This window comes from Oryx dammah, unplaced genomic scaffold, assembly GCF_014754425.2.
Source record: "Oryx dammah isolate SB20612 unplaced genomic scaffold, SCBI_Odam_1.1 HiC_scaffold_9, whole genome shotgun sequence".
In the NCBI taxonomy this organism is placed as follows: Eukaryota; Metazoa; Chordata; class Mammalia; order Artiodactyla; family Bovidae; genus Oryx; species Oryx dammah.
The window spans coordinates 53,749,283-53,764,731 of record NW_024070193.1 but is presented as its reverse complement, the minus strand read 5'-3'; the positions used below and the strand labels follow the sequence as shown (position 1 = coordinate 53,764,731).

General features: G+C 48.2%; 1 protein-coding gene across 1 annotated transcript in view; it reads right to left on the bottom strand.

Moving 5' to 3' along the window:
* OSBPL10 (oxysterol binding protein like 10) overlaps window positions 1-12,188 on the bottom strand; it is a 326,754-nt gene extending 314,566 nt beyond the window's left edge. The window contains exon 1 of the mRNA XM_040246324.1: window positions 11,854-12,188. Within this exon, the coding sequence (XP_040102258.1) occupies window positions 11,854-12,134 (281 nt within the window). The 5' untranslated portion in view covers window positions 12,135-12,188. The remainder of the gene's footprint in view (window positions 1-11,853) is intronic.
* Window positions 12,189-15,449: the final 3,261 nt, after the last annotated feature.

Here is a 15,449-nt window from a genome sequence, read left to right as displayed (position 1 = left end):
CCAGATATTAATTGTCTGACCCTTTACGGGAAAAGTCTGCCACCCGTTACAGGCTGCCAGCCCTGTAAGGCAGGACCTGTGCTGTTTTCTTTCGTCTCTCACATCTCACGTGGCATTTATTTACTTTTTTTAACTGAAGCATGGTTAGTGTACAATGCATGTTAATTTCTGTGTACAGTAAAATGAACATACATATATTCTTTTGCATGGTCTTTTGTATTATGGTTTGTTGCAGGATATTGAATCTAGTTCCCTGTGCTATCTAGTAGGACCTTGTTGTTCATCCATCCTGCATATAAGAGTTTGCATCTGCTGATCCCAGGCTCCCAATCGCTCCCCTCATCTCCCGCTGGCAACCACACGTCTGTTCTCCATGTCTGTGAACCTGTTTCCGTTTTGTACATTTGCTCATTTGTGTCATATTTTAGATGACACATATAAGTGATACCATTCAGTATTTGTCTTTCCCTGTCTGACTTACTTCACTTAGTACGATCACCTCGAGGTCCATCCCTGCTGTTGCAAATGGCATTATTTCATTCTGTTTTATGGTAAAGATTCCATCATGTGTATGTACCAAGTCTTTATCCATTCAACTGCTGACGGACATTTAGCTCGTTTCCATGTCTTGGCTATTGTGAACAGTGCTGCTATGAACAGTGGGGTGCACGCATCTCTTTGAATTAGAGATTTCTCCGGCTATACCGCACGGCATTTGGCATTTACACGCAAGGCCCTCAACAAGTACGTGGGGTGTGAACCTTCCATCAGGCCTAACTACACACAGAGCAGTGTGTGTGTGTCACGCAGGACTTGGAAAGTCTCCCACTTCTGTCTAGATTCTAGTTAGCAACAAAGGGCCCAGGAAAACCTTTGTGGTGGCATTCCCTGCACGGTTCTCAGCCCACCACGGTTCTGACGGCGTGACCATCACAGGGATGTACCTATCACCTAATCCACCTAACTCCTCTGGAACGAGTGACTCACACAGAGCACCGAGTCCCACCTGCACTTGGGAGAAGCTGAATCCCATGGCGTCCTGGGCGGTTTTCAGTCCCTGCTCGAGGTTCACCGGCCACGTGACCAGCACTGCCTAAACACTTAACACATCCCGGGAAAGAGTTACTAAAAACTGATGCTGGGGACTTCCCTGGTGGTTCAGTGGTTAAGAATCTGCCTGCCAACGCAGGGGACATAGGATTGACCCCTGCTCTAAAAAGACTCCACCTGCCTCAGGGCAACTAAGCCTGTGCCCTGCGCTCTAGAGCCTGCAAGCCCAAGTGCCCCGACTATTGAAGTCCACACACCCCAGAGCCTGTGCTCTGCCAACAAGAGAAGCCACTACCAAGAGAAGCTCGCGTACCACAACTAGAGAGTGGCCCCCACTTACTGAAACCAGAGGAAACCTGTGCACGGCAACGAAGACCCAGTGCGGCCAAAAAACAAAACTGATGTCGGAGCCTTTCAACTTGTTATAGTTTCATCAAAAGATTTCTAGAAAGGGACCAAACCACACACAAACACATTCCTCTGAAAACGACCGCCCAGCGTGAAAAAGTTATTCGTGACTCAAATGCCTTCAAAGAACAGAATCGTGCACATTTCCTTATTGCAGTGTTGTTTTTGGTATCATTGTACAAGGCACAAATACAGCATTGGGTTGTGACCAAATCCCATCAAGTCTGGGTTATCAAACCCCAAATTCTGGATGGCTTTCTTTCTAATTCTGTCTCGGCCGGCCCGAAACTCATCAGGAGCCACCCAGAGGAAACGTTCAGAGAGCCTCCCACGTTTCCAGCACAACCATCTCAATCCTACTTTCAGGACACAAAGGCCCACGTCTCTCCTCTCCTCCCAGGGTTCTCAAACTGCTGTCTGATGGGACACATCCTGCCAGGCCATGTGATGGACAGCCAGCGGAGACCAGCATCCACTACACAGATAAAACCGTTTGTCACCTGGCCCAATGCAGGGGGAGGAAGGTCTGAGAAACATCTGTATACTGGGTCTAAAGTGACCACCAATTCAGCCCCAGGAAGGTTCCTTGTGCTTCTTTCCAGTCCATTCCCCTTCCCTTGCAATCTGTTTCTGATTTTTATCACCATGAATTCATTTTGTCTCTTTGGGTTTTATGTATCAGTGGGTGGAACCATTAGAGCTTATCGTTTTCAGAGTCTGGTCTGTTTAACTTAGAAAGATCTGAGTTTGGTCCTCTTTGCTGCTGCATCAGTCATTCATACTGGATTTCTTTCTGTTGTTGAGTCGTAGTGTATCTGTGAATATACCAGTTTGCATATCCATATACTCACAGGTGGATGTTTGGGTGGTTTCCAGTTTTTGGCTGTTACAAACCAAGCTGCTGTTCATGTACAAGTCTGTGTGTGGACGTGAGCTCTATTTCTCTTGGGTCAGTACTGGGATTGGAATCGCAGTGGTTATATGCTATGAACGAGTATCAAAATTCAAATGGAACATCTAAGATTATCGTATTGTATGTTTCTTATGACTTGAAAAAGAAGTCTTTGGACTAATGAGTCATTCTGATAAAATGGAAAGCACAGATTATTACATGTATTCTTCCAAAACTGATTGCTCAATTAGTATTTAAAGAAACCCCAAAGAAACTCTGATTGGCCCGTTAAAGGAAATTAGGTTTACTCATGGGCATTGGAAACAGTTTTCCACACAATATTACCTACTTAATACTTGCCCAAGGGCTCTGTCCAGGCAGAGATGAATGAGCCCACCAATCTGGCCTAAGAAGCCCACTTAACTCATGACAGCAACCTGCGCCCGCCCCTGAAAGGGATGGCTGTCGCTATGGCAACCAGTGGACGGTAGGCAAGGTGGACAGAGAAGGGAGCCAAAGAGCTTAAGAACTACTTTGGACTCATGACTGCGGGAATGCCACTCCCCACCCCCAAGATGTTCACATCCTAATTCCTTAAACCTATGACTGTTAATTCATAAGGCAAAGTTTTTGGCACATACTAAGTCGCTTCAGTCGTGTCTGACTCTTTGCGACCCTAAGGACCCTAGCCTGGAAGGCTCCTCAGTCCATGGGATTCTCCAGGCAAGAATACTGGAGTGGGTTGCCATGCCCTCCTCCAGGGGATCTTCCTGACTCAGGGCTCAAACCCTTGTCTCTTGTGTCTCCTGCACCAGCAGGCGGGTTCTTTCCCACTAGTCACCTGGGAGGCCCTAATGGCAGGCTGATTACCTCAAGGATCTTGCGATGGAGGGATTCTCTAAGCGGACCCTAAACGCATTCATAGGAGTCCTTCTAAAGGGAGGCAGGGGGAGACCTGACACACAGAGAGGAGAAGGAAACACGAAGACAGAGGCAGAAACTGGAGTGATGCAGTTACGAGCCAAGGAATGCTGGCAGTCACCAGAAGCTGGAAGAAGCAAGAAGAATTTTCCCCGAGAGTACCGGTGGCAGCACGGCCTTGCCAACACCCTGACTTCCATCCAGTGAAACTAACCTCAGACTTCTGGCCTCCAGAACCATGAAAAAATACATTTCTGTTGTTTTAAGTCACCAAGTTTGTGGTCATTTTTTATAAGAGTCATAGGAAAACTGGAGAAGGTGATGGCATCCCAACTCCAGTACTCTTGCCTGGAAAATCCCATGGATGGAGGAGCCTGGTGGGCTGCAGTCCATGGGGTCGCTGAGTCAGACACAACTGAGCGACTTCACTTTCACTTTTCACTTTCATGCATTGGAGAAGGAAATGGCAACCCACTCCAGTGTTCTTGCCTGGAGAGTCCCAGGGACGGCGGAGCCTGGTAGGCTGCCGTCTATGGGGTCGCACTGAGTCGGACACGACTGAAGCGAGTTAGCAGCAGCAGCAGAGGAAAACTAACACAGACTGGAAGCCTTAAAGTCATATTGCTTCTGCCAGCGGTCCACATTCCCCCAATATCAACTCCAACGTCTGAGAAATTAATTTATTATTTTAAAATTAATGAAAGCTTTCATTAATTAATGAAAACAAAATGTCATAGGGACTTCCCTAGTGGTCCAATGCATCAGACTCCACGCTCCCAACACAGGGGGCCCAGGTTCAATCCCTGGCCAGGGAATTAGACCCTGCAAGCTGCCACTGAAGAGTTCATGTGCAGCAACTAGAGAGTCTGCACGCCGCCGTGAAGACAGAAGACCCCGTGTGCCGCAACTGAGACCCAGCACCGCCAAATACACAGATAAAAGTAAATATTTTAAAACAGGAAAACGTCACAGACCATCTCGTGACCAAGAGACAGGCAAAGATGTCCTAAACAGGGCTCAAAAAGAACCCAGCGTAAAGGGAAAACATTGACAATGTGACTACATTAAAATTTAGAATCTGTGTTTATTAAGACACTAGTAAGAGATAACTCGCAAACCACGGCATGAAAGAAGTTGCTTTCTCTGCATATAGAACACCTGTGCCCACGTGTGCAGAAACCTATCAGTGAACTCAGACCCAGAATGCACAGGAAATTCCACAATTTAATAAGAAAAAAGCCGATATTAGAAAGCTAATAACTTCATTAGCCATCAGAAAGGGCAAATTAAAATCACAAGGAGATACCACCACACACCCACCAGATTGGCTACGAAGAGAACAGACAATGTCAAGTATGGACGAGTCTGTGGAGCACCTAGAACTCACTCACATTTCTTGTGGCATACTAACAGACACAGCCACTCTGGAAAACTCTCTGGATGCCTCTCATGAGTGGGACATCTGTAACACCTCCACACCTAGGTATCCACCCACAGACAGGTATGTGTGTATTTCCCAAAACTATTCATATGAGCCCAAAACTGGGAGGAACTCAAATGTCAATCTACAATAGGTACAAATATATTTTGTACATTCATACAACAGAATACCAAACAGCAGTGGAAATAAACAGACCACAACATGAATGGGGCTAAGAAGCCAGACATAAAAGATCACATCACGATATGAAATTTGAAAATAGGCCTAACTAATATATGGTATTGGGAATCAGAATAGTGGTGCTCACAGGGGCCAGGGATGACAGTAAGGGATAGGATGAAGGGGCTGCTTTTTCTTGATCTGGTTGTGCATGAAAATTCACTGAACTATGTATTTTTAGGAGTTGTGTATTTTTCTGAATGAATATATAAGACTTAAAATTTACTCTCAAAAATTCAGTTATTCAGAGATTATGTGGGAAGGTATGGGCAGCTTTCCTTTTCCTCGATAACATTTTCAAACTGCAAAATGGATGCACGTTCACCTTAGGGGAAAAAAAAATAATGGGAAAAAAGAGAAGGAAAATCATGCTAACCATTCAGGGTATGTGTGTGACCCCATAGACTGCAGCCCACCAGGCTCCTCTGCCCATGGAATTTTCCAGGCAAGAATACTGGAGTGGGCTGCCATACCTTCCTCCAGGGGATCTTTCTGAGCCAGAGATCGAACGTGGGTCTCCTGCATTGCAGGCAAATTATTTACCATCTGAGCCACCAGGGAAGCCCATTTAATATAAATATCAAATACATGTACACTTTAAAAAGGCAGGGGTGAGAGGACAGCCAATCCCACAGAAGGTGCTTAACATATGGCACACATTACATATATTATATATAATGTATTATATACATATATGTTTATAGTACAAAACATATACAATATAACGTTGTCAGTCATCAGTTGTGTCGGACTCTGCAACCCCATGGACTGCAGCATGCCAGGCCTCCCTGTCCCTCACCATCTCCCGGAGTTTGCCCAAGTTCATGTCCATTACATTAGTGATGCCATCCAGCCATCTCATCCTCCCATGCCCTTTTCCCCTTGTATATATTATATAGGATAACATTCTATGCATATATTATTGTATATTTTATACAGATAGAGTTGTATATATTACATACAATACATAGATATAATATGCAGCTTTGTAATCTAAGCAATCATCTTTTATAATTATCGTCAATGAAGCCATCTGATGTCCCTAAACAATGTGAGTGGGGCGTCAGAACAATCTGACAGCCCAGACAGCAAGGTGTGCAAATCCTTCGGAGCACAAGGAGACAAGAACATTAAACCCGAACAGTGATTTTCAACCCTGGTATCACCACCAATTGTCTCTAAAACTATTGGAATTCTCAAAAAGCATTCATTTTAATGCAGTATTACTTTTGAAGTTAATATATGCCCCTACTGACTTTGCTAAATGGGCCAAGTGGCCCCAAAACCCTGGGAAATTATGCCAGAGGCTAAACACTGTCTTCTCAAAGTATGTCAATACAGATCAAGTGAAAAGCAAGCCTTGGATATCTGGTTCCTAAAGGTCCATCTTGGGTGGGCTGTGGTGGGTCTGAGGTCAGAATGGGCATGTCTGCTGACCCAGAAGACATGTTGCAGAAAACCGGGCAAATGATAAACACACTAACTCAAGGACGAAGCTATAAGCAGGTAGAGAATTAAGAATTACAATAACAGTGGTAAACGCTGGCCAAAAAGGAACTAAATCCTAGATTGTCTTTTCTGTCATTCATTTACTTGCTAACTCATTTGGTAATACTTACTGAACCTTTATTATATGCCACATCCTAGACTCTAAGGATACAGCAGAGAACAAGACAAGCAAAATTACTCTCTGTCCTCAGAGAGCTAATACCTAGTGCAGAAAGACTAAAGAGTAAACTACAGAGCGTGTCAGCTGGTGGTAAGGGTTAAGGAGGAGAAAAGCATGAAAGGGAGATGGGGTTTAGAGACTGGAGGAGGAAGGAAGTCACTTCTGACAGAAACGTAAATGCCTGGTTCCAAGTTTTAAATAACCTCTTGCCCCTCAAAGAACCCATCATCTTCTCTACAAAGAATTCTGTGATAATTATGCTAATGGGACCCCAGAGCCATCACAGCATGCAAAAAAGAGACCAAGAGTTTTTTGGGCTGGAAAAGGTCTGCTAAAGTAGGGGCAAACTGAAGATCCAAGAATAGCTCCTTCTTGCCAAGATCCTGAACTATTCTCAGCCCCTTATACATCAGGGTCTTCATTTAATCCCCACACTGAATTGAGGGAAAGAGCAAAGGTTACACCGTCTTCAACATTTAAGCAAGCGGGAAAGCGGAAGCCCAGGGCAATTAGGGAGCTGGCCCAAGGCAAGAGGTGTGCTCAGTACTGAGGTCAGGACTTGACCCAGAGTCCGTGCTGCTCTAACTGTCCAAATGCGGGCCCACTGGCCTGAGGTTTTCGTATGCCAGTACTCGTCCTCCTCATCCTATTCAAGATTTGCCTTTCAGTGTTTTCCTGAGTTCCCACAACCTCACCAATCACCCGAGAAAGAATTAGAGGCTGGCTCCACATTTGCAGTCTTTTTTCCTCCAAATATCAAAAACTGAATGGTGATGAAAACCCTCAAATAGTTAAATATCACTTCCCAGATCCGATGAGAAATTATTTCCCCTAAAACACTAGATGTTAAAACCAACCCCAAAGCAGTTCCGTTTTGGCCAAAGACTAAACTCAGCCTCAGGGCAAATGAGAGTTCATACTGTTAAGTCCATGCTAGATCTAGCCCTTGCAAACTGAACACGTGCAAACAGAACTCTTGGTTGTCCGCCATCTGACCCACAGGCAGGTGCATCCCCTGTGACCCTGGGATCCATAAAGGATGCCTCAACCTCCCAGCCTACACACTCAAGAGTTATCCTTCTTGCAACGGAAGAGAACATTAAAAAAAAAAATACATATGTAAAACTGAATCACTTTTCTGTACACCTGAAACTAACACAACATTGTAAATCAACTATATTTCAATTTTTAAAAGTTTAAGCTATCCTTGGCCCCTCTTGCTCTCTCACCTCAGCATCCAGTCCATCAGCAATGTCCCTCCTCCCCACTCCAAATCTGTCCCTTTCTCCATTTCCCTTGTCCCCAACGTCCAAGCCCCCAGCATTTCTTGCCTGGACCGCCACGCTGTGCTCCTCTCTGCTTCCTAATCTGCTCCTGAAAATCTCATCTCCACACAGGAGCCAGAGTAAGCTCTTGAAAGTCGCAGACCAGGTCACCTCCCTGCCTAAAATCCTTCTGTGAAACTGTAACAGTCTTCAATCCTTCCCCTGCCTACAAGGCCACGTGTGATATGGCATCTGCCTGACTCTCCCCAGTCTCTGGAGTTTATTCTCCCCCTGGTACACTCCATATGAAACTCAAAAAGCGGGTGTAAAGATCGTGCACTAGATTAAAATGTGAATATAAGCAAAGACACTAGATCCACACAAATTTCCACAAATACATGTCTTTATTTCAACATCTTATATATATATATATACGATATAGATAACATATCTATGTGAGAAGGAAATGGCAACCCACCCTAGTATTCTTGCCTGGGAAATCCCATGGACAGAGGAGCCTGGTGAGCAAAGGAGCTCATGGGATCACAAAGAGTTGGACATGACCAAGTGACTAACACTTTCACACTTTCATAAATGTATATTTACCACGCCCTGTTGCTTGTGGGATCCTAATTTCCCAAACTGGAATCGAATCCAGGCCCACAGCAATGGAAGCATGGGGTCCAAACCACTGGATCACCAATGAATTCCCTAAACATATTTTTAGTCTATGAGCACCTACCTCCTTCTGAAACTGTGTTTATTTGTTAGAGGTATTTACATTTTAATGGGGCTTCCCAGGTGGTGCTCATGGAAAGGAACCCACCTGCCAGTGCAGGAGGTGTGAGATAAGGATTTGTTCTCTGAGTGAGGAAGATCCCCTGGAGGAGGGCATAGCAACCCACTCCAGTATTCCTACCTGGAAATCCCATGGACAGAGGAGCCTGGTGGGGCTACAGTCCATGGGGTTGAACAGAATCAGACATGACTGAAGCAAGTTAGAATGCATGCACTTTTTCATGCCATCCTACAAATCTCTACCATGCTATAATGTCTGAAATATTTCCTTTAAAAAACTATACTAACAGATTATAGCAACTCCTTAATGGGGATTCCCCACCCCACTCTGATTACGTGGCACCCTCTCAGCCAACGAGAGCACCAAGTGTCCTGGACGTGCTCTCCTAGGCGAGTCCCACTCATGTAGCTTTCCCTCCTGCCATCCCTCTTTATGTCACCGATCTTGTGTTCTGGCCACAATGCCTTCCTCGGGACGTGAGGATGAGGATAAGAGCACTACAAATAAATTAAGGCAGAATATGATACTGAATGTTAAAATATAAGCTTCACAACAACTTGGGGATGTGCAAGCAGACACCAGAGTGAAAACTGTTGGTGGGTGGCTGGTGTGTTATCGACAGACAGCAGCCTCACCAAGGACTTCGTGGCTGGAGATCCATCATTAGCTGCAGACAATTTGGAAAAAAAAAAAGAAAAAAACGCAAAGGAACATGCCATGAGGCCCGCAAATGCAGGGAGCTTGACTCAGCCCAACTACTCACACCAAGGCATTCCCCTGGGGAGTGGGAGGTGAGGTTTCCTTCCACTTTTGCATCCTGTGACCCACTCCACTACATGATGAAAAGATGCCTATGTGTTTTGCACACAGCAGGAGCTCCAAAGTAGCTGACCCAGTGCCTGGCACATAGTAGGGCCTCCATAAAATACTGCCTGAATAAATAAATGGATGAGTGAGTATTTTTCAAAGTTTCCATCTTTGTTCTCTTCCCTGTTCCTTTTCACTGGTCCAGATCCTCCTTTCTAAGACCCCTTGAGAAGGGAGAAGCATGCGGGCAGAGCCATCACAGATGTTCCCCGGATCACTGATGCACCCTCGGCCACAGCCGGAAACAAACCCCAATGAGACACTGACCACTAGGGAGAGACAATGCTTTTGAAGGCAATGGTAGGCTTTGAGACCAATGCGTCTGCTGTGGTAAGAACAAACAGTGGCAGCCAGCTATAACCCACAGTAAACAAATTCAATACAGATGAGACTTCCGCAGTATACACAGTACATTTCACCTGTGTAGCCTGCAATCAAGTATATGTTGTTGTTGCTGTTATTAGTAGTATTATTGTTATAAATTTTGCCTCTTCTCAATCTGGCCTTCAACCTAAATATCTCCAGAGGATTTAATTACACAAAAGCATGAGTTACTCCAATTTCCCCTAAATCCACTCCAAAGAACAAATCCTTTAATATATACTGCAGGTAAAATGCCATCCCCAAGTGAAGTAACTAATCCAGGGTAAAAGCTCTGTTGGCTTCATAAATTACTTCAGGGGAAAAAAAAAAAAAAGAAAGGTGATTGTCCAACACACAAACCAAATGGTACACAAGCAAGGCACAGCCAGGTGTCATTAACAAGGCAATTACCAGGACCTGAAATCAGATTCAGTCCTCTCATCTGTCTCCTCTCTGGCACTCTACCTATTCCCTTTTCCACTTTCAAGAACAGACACGGGGGCTATTTTGGGAAATAAAAGGATCCAGAAGTTAAGGTGCAGCTTCCACTAACACAGTAGTAGATCTCCAAGGAAACTCTGGGGAAAGTTCTCTGCCTACAATATCAACTCAGTTTTCTTACTTAGGAAGTCACCCTTCTCCACCTGCAACGCAGGAGACCCTGGTACAATCCCTGGGTCAGGAAGATCCTCTGGGGAAGGAAATGGCTACCCACTCCAGTATTCTTGTCTGAATTAGTTCATGGAAAGAAAAGCCTGGCGGGCTACAGTCCATGGGGTAGCAAAAAGTCCTGACAAAACCGATCCACTAACACTTTCCCCTAGTAGAGCTTCATGTAAATAACTGCCTGCAGTTTCAGCTGGAAACAATCTGAAGCTTACAGAGGGAGAGACCGCCAAGTGCTCTAGTCACTAGCAGAGATAAGCAATAGCTCCCGGGATGTGATGCAAATCTCGCAAGCACCCTTTTTGTGTGTGTGTGTGTGGTGATTTTCTTTTTCTTTTTTTTATTCTACTTTATTTTTCTTTACAATACTGTATTGGTTTTGCCATACATCAATATGAATCTGCCACGGGTGTACACGTGTTCCCAAGCATCCTTAAGAACCACAAGACCTCATATTCAAGAGCTATCAAGGACCTGACACGGATCTCGTCAACAAACTCTCCAAAAAGCCCCACTCTCCTTGCGTGGATATTGGTATTTTTGACTTGTTTCTGAAAAACTATACACACACACCTACACATAAACGCAGAGCCCCATCTGCCCCTCTCAAGCGTTCCTTACTGCCTCGGTCCACACACACCGCGACCCCCTGCCCTAACACCCCTCCTTCCACGTGTCCCAACTGGGATAGCAGAGTGAGCAGGTAACTTCAGGAGACACCTTAAGGGAGAAAACAACTTAAACAGCGAACTGCCCATTTCGAAAGGGGAGAGAGTGTCAAAGAAAAAAACAACACGAAACTTCCGTCGCAGAGACTGGAGTCTCTCGGCCACCAACTGGGCGGGGGGCTAGAGCGCGCCCCGGAAACTGCCGAGGATAACTGGCTGATTTCTGGGGGTGGTGGCGTCTTTAAACAACAAAGTTTTAAATGAACTAGGATGCAGACAGAATTGGCGTGATGGGGCCAGCTCTTACGTACAGGCATCGCGCACGCCCCTCTGCCCCCTACTCTCAGTCCTTCTCCAAGGGTGCCGGAAGCCGCTAGCCGGCAGGGCCCGGGGACCAGCGCGCTCGCCGGTCGCTCCAGTCCCTGCAGGTGCCAAGGCTCTCCTTCCTTCCCCGCTACTGCGATGTGGGCCCGGGGTGGGGTCGCGGCGCACCGAGGGGAGCGGGGACGCGGGGTGGGCCCGGGGGCCGAGGCCGCCCCAGCTTGCCCGCGGCCCGATCGCGCGCGCACACACTCACACTCACACCGAGCAGCGCGCAGGGAGGGGCGGGCGGCGGGCGCGTTACCTGTTCTGCCAGCCCTGGAGGAGGTTGGTGTATTTGCTGAGCACGCCCTCGAGCGCCGGCTCCCTCCGCCGGCCGCTGCCCCCGCACGGGCTAGCGGCTACCGAGCCCGGGCTGCTGCGGCTGCCCCCGCCTCCGAGCCCGGCGGCCGCCGACCTGCCGGAGACCCCCCGGCCAGCCAGGGAGCAGGAGGGCGAGGAGCCCGCCGAGGTGGCGCGGCTGCTGCTGCGGCTGCTGCTGTTGCTGCCCCCGCCGCTTTCCGCGCCCTGGGCTGCCCTCTCCATGGTCCGTGCGCGCCCGGGACGCGGGGGCCCGCCGCGGTGGCCGCCCCGGCGCTGGGGCTCCTGGCGCGGCGGCGGCTACAGCTCCGGGAGCCCGGGCCGCGCGTGGCTGCTCCAAATCCCCGGGAAACGCCTGACTCATACAGGAGGAAGAGGAGGAGGAGGCGAGGAGCGCTGGGAAGGAAGCCAAAGGGGCTGGATGCAGCTGCGGCCGCCCCTCCCCCGTCGCGGCCCCGGCCCCTCCCTCCGCACTAGTTTCCCAGGCAAGTTCGGAGCGGGTGGCCGGTTCGGCCAGCCCTCCTCCAGGTCTTCCTGATCTGCTTTCCAGTCCCCGGGGCCGCTCAGGCCCGGGGCTCGGGGCGCTCTCGGAGCCGATCCGCAGGGTGGGCACGCCTGGAATCCACACCCTGCCGCCCCCTCTCGATGGGAAGGTGCGAAAGGGAATCTCCGCGCGTCACTCCTCACCCCCGCACCCACCTCGGGACCTGGCGGGAGGAGCGGCCCCACCCACTGGGTCCACCCGGATATGGACCCGCCCGGCCTAACACCGGTCACACGCAACTCCTCTCCGTCTTCCGCACCGAGCCTGGGCCGGACACACGTACCCGGTCACCTGGACATCGACCTCGCTGGCCGAGCCTAGGAACAGGGCTAGGAGGTCCTCCGGGCTCTCCTGCGCGTCTGGGAGGGGAGGGGAGAAGAAGGCAGGTAAACTCGCCCGGGGCGTTTTCACCCATTGGAGTTATGAGAAATGCACAGTGGACACCCGGGCCAGGATTTGAGTGGGGCAAGAGTGCTCGGATTCCTGCAAGCGCCTCCTTCAATTGAGCGTCCTGGACGCAGCTCTGGCCTCACCCTAATCCCTATACTGATGGGCACACGTCAACCTAGCCAATCCAACCATACCTGGTGTTATCAAGACAGCACGACGCACTTGGGAACCAGAGGCTCCGAAATGGGTAAGACTGCACTGAAAGCACGAGAGATCACAGATGCCTAGACACAGAGCAAAGTATTCTGTGTATTGACTGTAACTTCTACCCCCACCCACAATGGAGGCACACGGAGCTGCAGCTGGGTTTCTAAATCTAAAGTGGAGTTGATGCTCTTCTGCAAAATTAGATGGGTTACACTCTCCACTGCACTCATCATTTTTGTGCATATAAATATCCAATGCAATCTGGAAGTTTCTAAAAATTACCTAGAAAAGAGCTTTGAGGATCTTACCCGCGCCCAACATACACACACACACACACACACACACACACACGAAAACGAAAAGATTGATAGGTGGTCCATATCTAGGAACTCATAACACAGGTAAATAATTCAACAGTTAAAAAATTACTAAATGGAATAGAGTCAGCTCTCATGGGGCCAGTTCTCCAAGCCTGACGCTTCTTCCAGGAAGCTTTCAAAGGTAGTTCAGTTCTAGAAATTTTCATGGAGAAGCTTCTGGGGCTGGTGAGACATGGTTGTGCCCCCAAATAAGTTACAACCCCAAGTGCCCACACAGTATAAAAAGAGGTAGCTCCCCACCCCACCAACCATGGGACTACATGGTAGAAAGGACTGAACTTTGAAGCCAGACAGGGCTGAATTCAAATCTATGACGTTGATCAAGTGACCTCTTTAAGCCTTAGTCTTCTCACCTGCAAAATGGAACTAATTTCACTAGTGGCTGGGATGAGAATGTTTATTTGGTTCAAAATACCATCTCTTCCCATGGGAGGAATATGTTCCCTCCATATGAACCTCAGGCTTGGCCACAGAATTCTTTTGGCCAGTGGACTGCACAGATATAACAGATGCTACGTCCAAACATACGTCTAAGGGCCATCGTGTGGTTCCCCCATCTTTCTCCCCCTCCTGCTAGGGGAGCAGCGTGTCTCAGCTCAAGGCTGTCCTTCAGATTGGGTCCTGGATTAAGGAAATGTGTGACAGAGCTGAAGCCAGTTAGCTTTGACTGGCCACATGCACAAAATCTTCGCTGTCAGCTGCTGAGATTTCAGGAACCATTTTGATCCCACAGCATAACACTGCCTGAGCCAGCTGGTCTGTGTGTGAGTGTGTGTGAAGCCCTTCACTGATGTGAGGACAGGGAAGGGGGCACATACTGAGCCATGAGTCAGTCATTACACCCCCAGACAGCACCCCACATGGGGGCCTGCCACCTGAGGATCCAGCTACAAGCGGGCAGGTGCCATCATCTTATTTCGTATCATGGAACCGCAGGCACTACCACTTCATCCTGCCCAGTCCACCTGTGACTGGATGAGCCACTGCAGCCAAGCTTCACTTTGGACTGAAGAATGGAGACCCCTGAGGCAGCCCCGTTGCAGGAGAGAGGAGCTACTGCTGAAAGGAGTGGCCCAGGCCTGTGTCCTAGGCTGTGCAGGCTGCTGGAGCAGGACCCTACAGACTGGGAGCTTATTAACGACAGAAATGTATCCCTACCAGTTGTGGAGTCTGGAAGTCCAAGATCAAACAGCCAGCACAGTCAGGTTCTGCTGGGAACCCTCTTGCGGGCTTCAGATTTCTCATTGTGTCCTCACATGGCAGAGGGGTCTGGGGAGCTCTGTGGGGTCTCTTTTACAAGAGCACTGACCCCACCCTCATGAACTAAGCACCGCCCCCCAAAGGGCCCACCTCTTCATACCATCACATTGGGCATTGGCATTTCAGCGTAGGCATTTGAGGGGACACAGATATCAGACCATAGCAGCCAGGATCCACCGAGAGCAGGCCAGCTGTGTGGCATCAGACATGGCCAAGGAGGTAAGTTAGTGGCAAAAGGTGAATGGAACAGGTGTGCTGCAAGAAGAAGCAAGACCGTGACCAAGATGGGAGCACACATGTCCCCACTCTTCTCTGCCTCTTCACCAGGCTTGAGCTTCTCACCCATGGAATTGGGGGTTTTGTTATTATTCTTTTTTAACTGAAGTATAGTCTATTTGGGGGGCTTCCCTGGTAGCTCAATCAGTAAAGAATCTGCCTGCAGTGCAGGAGACCCGGGTTCGATCCCTGGGTTGGGAAGATCCATTGGTGAAGGAAATGGCAAACCACTCCAGTATGCTTGCCTGGAAAATCCCATGGACAGAGAAGCCTGGCGGGCTATAGTCCATGAGATCGCAAGAGTCAGACACGACTTAGCAACTAAACCACCACAGCTGATTTACAACACTGTGTTAGCTTCAGGTGATTCAGTTTTACATATATATACATATTCCTTTTTGCATTCTTTCCATTATGGTTTATCACAGTATATTGAATATTGTTCCCTGTGCTACACAGTAGGACCTAGTTGTTTATCTATTT